At 53.5% G+C, this 5,440-nt stretch overlaps 2 protein-coding genes across 2 annotated transcripts; one reads left to right on the top strand and one right to left on the bottom strand.

Moving 5' to 3' along the window:
* Positions 1-2,036: 2,036 nt before the first annotated feature.
* LOC130587315 (feather beta keratin-like) lies at positions 2,037-3,142 on the top strand. The gene is made up of 2 exons (XM_057388293.1): positions 2,037-2,121; positions 2,316-3,142. The coding sequence occupies exon 2, from the start codon at positions 2,336-2,338 to the stop codon at positions 2,687-2,689; it is 354 nt and encodes a 117-aa protein (XP_057244276.1). The 5' UTR covers positions 2,037-2,121; positions 2,316-2,335; the 3' UTR covers positions 2,690-3,142.
* A 1,838-nt stretch (positions 3,143-4,980) lies between these two features.
* On the bottom strand, positions 4,981-5,437 carry LOC130587314 (feather keratin 4-like; the record flags this gene model as incomplete). The annotated part of the gene is made up of 1 exon (XM_057388292.1): positions 4,981-5,437. A coding segment is annotated over one exon (270 nt), but the record flags the coding sequence as incomplete, so codon positions are not given.
* Positions 5,438-5,440: the final 3 nt, after the last annotated feature.

The following is a 5,440-nucleotide window of genomic DNA, read 5'->3' as shown; positions in this document are numbered from 1 at the left end:
GGAGGAGAAGGCGTGAGGAGAAGCGTGTGAGGGAGAGAGGCGCTGGGCCAGCTTTTATGCTGCTCGTGGAGGGGCGGGACAGCCTTGGCCCATGGYCTTGGGGCATTTTGCAGGCAGCAGCTCTTTAATGGCCCAGCCTGCTGAGTCATGAACTGGGGAGTGTTTCCCTTTATGCAAATCTGCAATTTCATGTCCTTCCCTTGAGGCCCTGTCAATCTGACCTTGTAGGCAGCTTTCATGAGCCAGAATTTTTGATCATCTGGATGTTCAGGCTATGTCAAAGAGGGCTGAGTAAGCACTCAGAGCACAGCACAGGCATGATGTCATTAGTGAGCTTATTGTGTGGCACTGGTCTGCTGTGGTTTGTGGGTGCCTTGTGAAGACTGGACTCCTGTTCTGTTCCACTGGATTTACGTAATTCATCGTGTTGCCCCCATGAATGCTGAGGGAGCTGCTGCTGTCCTGGGGAGGTCACTCTGCAGTAACGTGGCAATGTAGCAGTGCGTAGGAGCGTTCCTACAGATGAAAGGGAGCTCATGCCTTTCTATCTTGAACAGGATCAAGAGAGCAGATCTGGAAAAGCAGAGGCTGCTCCAGTTGAACTTGTTCTAGTGTCATGGTCATTTTGGATTTCTCGTCTTTGCACAACTTTGTACTCTGTCATTTAAAGYGAATTCCTTGACCTCATTAAGAAATCCATTAGGCAAAGTGCCAGCCCAGCTTGATCCCTATTTTCCCAGGCTGGTCTGCAACGTCAATTCATTTATTCTGCTTTATTCAAGCCATAACGTTTCATATCTGATATCCTTAATAGTCTGTTTCTGCTWRCAAAACCCAGTWRTTACTAATGGATGGKCAGCGTGGTCCTCTTCCCTCCTCTGTCATGATGCAGACATGGAATTCTTGTGGAATTCTTCATCTCCATGTCTTTCTTTGGAGGCCATGCCCCTCTGACCTTGGCRGCAGCTTTTAAGTGTATTAGAGAGTACAGGCAGGTGTTGATGGTGCATGTCAGGGTGGGCTGAAGACATGACCAAAGCTTTGGGGAGATGTCATCAGTGGGTCATCAGTGAGGCCACCCCATGGCAGTGGTGTGCTGTAGTTTTTGGGCGCATTGTGAAGAGGGGCCCCGAACCATCACAGCACTGTCAGGGGGATGCTCTGGGATTTTCAAGCTGGTCACAGCACTTTGTGTCAGGAGTGCTGCTTGTGAGGGGGCTGCTCTCTCCATGATGTTCCCTCCCTCCCAACCATGTTTCCCTCTTTCAGAGCCTGTTTCTAGGCCAGGCCTTTCCTGTTGGAGACGGGAAAGCAATCCCTGTGATTTAGGGGCGCCTCCCATGCTCCCCACAGTCTTGTGTTGGTTCATCCATAGCACTCACCTCAGCTGGGCCCAGCAAGGTCACACTGTGGGGTCCCAGTGCTGAACTGTGACACATGGAAAGGAAAACTGGTAGAGGACAAGGAGTCCAAGATGCATGAGGAACAGAATTCCCCAACAACTGAATAATCTACCCTCCAAAGACATGTGTCTGTGCTGTAGAAAGGCAGAAGGAATTGGTTGTCCAGTCCCCACCACTGGTGGGGCTCCACAGTGGAAAAAGGACACGGACGTAATTGACCAAGAGTACTGAAGTGACAGCATGGCACTGATGGGACGGAAGTATCCTCAATATGAGGGAAAACAGAGTGCTGGCTGTCCACTGAGGCAGGGGACAAAAATGGAACTGGGAAATCTTTTCAGTGTGCAATGGCATGTGCTCAGTGACAACACCCCAATTCACCTGCGGTTTGGTTGAATCTTCTACGTGTCCTAATGGGCGACATCAACAAGAAGACAATGGTCACCAGTTCTCCAAATTAAGAGGTTCTGTCAAGGTCAGATGGACTTGGCCTCAAGGGAAGGGCATGAAAGTGCCAATTTGCATGAAGGAAAACAATGCCCAGCTCATGATCTCATACCAGGCTGGGCCATTGAAGAGCTGCTGCCTGCAAAATGGCCCAAGGCCATGGGCCAAGGCTGTCCCGCCCCTCCAGGAGCAGCATAAAAGCCGGCCCAGCGCCTCTCTCCCTCACACGCTTCTCCTCACGCCTTCTCCTCCTGCTCCTGCCCACAACCAGGTGAGCCTCAAGCCCCTGCCCCTCCTGCTCCTGCCCCCCTGGCCCCTCTCTGCCAGCACGCTCCGCCCCAGCCTCAGCAGCCCTCACGCCTCCCCACAGCCCCACAACAGCCTCCACACTCCCCAGCCCTCCGCAATCACCGCCCCTCAAAGCACCCCCACGGCCCTGCCCTGCCTCACCCCCCTCTCTTCCAGGGACCCTCCACACCACACCCATGGCCTGCTACGACCTCTGCCGCCCCTGTGGACCCACCCCGCTGGCCAACAGCTGCAACGAGCCCTGTGCCCTGCAATGCCAGGACTCCCGCGTTGTCATCGACCCTTCCCCTGTGCTGGTCACCCTGCCAGGACCCATCATGACCTCCTTCCCCCAGAACACCGCCGTCGGATCCACCTCCTCGGCTGCCGTGGGCACTGAACTCAGTGTCCAGGGACAGCCCATCTCTGGGGGATTTGGTGGCTTTGGCTATGGCCTTGGCTATGGCCGTGGATTTGGCTACGGGCTGGGCTATGGCTACGGGCTGGGAGGCCTGGGCTGCTAYGGCAGAAGGGGCGGCTACACCTGCTAAGGGCCCTCAGCACCACCCCTGACACCACCCACCCACGCCCTGGAACACACCCCAGCCATTGAGGACGCCTCTCTGGTCCAAGGCTCTCAGAGGTGCTCAGCGCTTCCAGCTCCTGCTCTCAGGGCCCCAAGCAARGCAGCAGCCAAGGGGCCAGCCCGGGCTGCCTGCAAACGTGGCCCATCTGCCTCCTGCTCTTCTCCCACTCCCTGCTCTGCATGGCCCCTTGGGCTGAATCCAGTCCCCGTGGCTGCAAACCCCTTCTCCCAAGCCACTGACCACTGGACACTCTGCTGGGGCTGCTGCCATTGCAGGGCAGGAATGCCTTGGTTTTTGGCCAAACCTCCTGCAAATGAAGGACATCAGCTGATGGTTTCCCTTTTTGTCCCTCTGCCCTACTCCCTTCTATTTGCTACTCACTCTTCTTTTGCCTCAATAAAGCTCTGTTGCATCACAGGCTGAGATGTCTCTTCTTCCTTCACTGGCACACTTTGCTCTTCCACCCCAACACAGAAAGCCTTCACTTGCTTCATCCCTGGCCTGGACACACTCATGCAGGTCTATCTCTTCCTGTCCCAAGCGGTGTGTTCGCTTTGGTTGCACACCAGTTGTTTCAGACCCTCATATTCTTCCATGCCCTTCTCCAGACCCACTCAAGTCAACTCATGTCATCCTTATTAACTCATCCCAGAGTTGAAAGCACAACTCCAGTCTCACCAGAGTGGAGCAGAGGGGAAAAATCCCCCCTCACCTGTTGCCCACAGTGTGGGGATGAGCCCAGGACAGAAAGGATTGCTTTCCAACATGTTCATGTGGACAGAGTATGTCCAATTCTTCATCCACCAACACGCCAAGTCCTTCTCAGAAATGCTCTCAATCAACTCATCCCCAATCTGTGACTGAGATTGCTCCAATGCAGATGCAGCATCTTGCACTTGGCTCTGTCTAACATCACGAGTTTTCCACCAGCCCAACTCCCCAGGCTGTCCAGACTGCTCTGGATGCCATCCCTTCCCTCACATCATCAACCACACCGCTCACCTTGTTGTCATTTCCAATCTTGCCAAGGGGAAATCCTAACCATGGTCTGTGTCCCTGAATAAATGAAAAGTCCAAATGATCCCAAATATGAGTCTCTGTGGGTCACCGCTCATCCCTGTTCCCCACACAGGGCCATAGACCTGTGGACCACAAGTCTTTGAGTGACACCATGCCAACAATTCTTTATCCATCAAATGCTCCAAATATCGACTTCACATCTCTTCAAGTTGGAGACAAGGATGTTTTCTGGCACAAGGAAAAATGCTTTGCACAAGTCCAGGTACAGTATATTGGTCCCCTTTCTCTCATCCACCAATGTTGGAACCAATAACAACTCATCAAAGCATCCAAAAATGTCAGATGGACACAATCTCTAGAGTACAACATGGAATTGCAGATGTTTTGGAAGGAACACATTCCCAAGCTCTTGACTTCCCAGGTTGTGCTAGGCAAGACCTTCTGCCTGGATAATGCCCCAAGCTCACAGGCCAATGTTGTCCCAAACATTCAGCCTTGGATCATCCTCAAGCACACACTCTCAATCTTTTCAGGCAAATTCTTCTCTTCCTTATTCCCAGTAACCCAGAGATTAACACAGTACTCCAATATTATCAGAGAGGAGCAGAGGGGCACAATCTGCTGCAATGGAACTGGAGCAACCCCAAACATGCAGGATACAGGCTGGGTGATGAGGGGATAGAGAGCAGCCCAAGGAGGAGGATGTGGGGTGTTGATGGATGAAGAATTGGATGTGCCCAGACCATGGGAATGTGCCGAACAGAAATCTCTCCTGTGCTGGGCTCATCCCCGCAGCATGGACAGCATGAGGAAGTGGTGGAATCTGGCCCTCTGCTCTCCTCTACTGATACCAAAGTTCTGTGTTGAACTCTGAGACTCCAAACATAAGGAGCACATGGACCTGCTTGAGCAGATCTGCAAAGGATCCTGGAAGATGATGAGGGTCAGCAGTAAATGATGTCCAGCAAAAGTGAACACACCACCCAGAGGGGATTGTGCCAGAGGCAGGGATAGATCTGCATGAGAGTATCTGGGGCTGTTATTCAGGAGCTGAAGGGTTTCTGTGATGCACTGGAAGAGCAAAGGGTGAGAGCTGGCAGTGGAAGCCACAAATATTTCCTACAGGAGCTCTTGTGGCAGTTTGTCACCCACCACATTGGCCAGGACAAACCTGGCTTGGTGCTGAATGAGACTGGAAGAGCCTTGGGAGAAGACACATGAAGGAGTCACCGGAGTCTGGGATGCAAGAGAACTTTATTGAGGTAAAAGAGTGAAAAGCCATGAGCAGCAGTGGAAGGGAGCTGGGCTGATGTGTGAGTAGTGAGATGATCGGCCGAAGGCCTTTGCTTCCTGGAGCTGCCAGCGCATCAAGGTCTTCGGGTACCAGAGTGAGAGGATGGAGTCAGGTGGTGCTGAGGGCCCTTAGCAGATGTAGCCGCCCCTTCTGCCATAGCAGCCCAGGCCTCCCAGCCCGTAGCCATAGCCCAGCCCGTAGCCAAATCCACGGCCATAGCCAAGGCCGTAGCCAAAGCCACCAAATCCCCCAGAGATGGGCTGYCCCTGSRCACTGAGTTCAGTGCCCACGGCAGCCGAGGAGGTGGATCCGACGGCGGTGTTCTGGGGGAAGGAGGTCATGATGGGTCCTGGCAGGGTGACCAGCACAGGGGAAGGGTCGATGACAACGCGGGAGTCCTG

This window comes from Malurus melanocephalus, unplaced genomic scaffold (assembly GCF_030028575.1).
Source record: "Malurus melanocephalus ecotype Western Australia unplaced genomic scaffold, MMel_1.1 scaffold_1752, whole genome shotgun sequence".
NCBI lineage: Eukaryota > Metazoa > Chordata > Aves > Passeriformes > Maluridae > Malurus > Malurus melanocephalus.
Note: the sequence above shows the minus strand (reverse complement) of the source record. Positions and strands in the feature narration are given on the sequence as shown.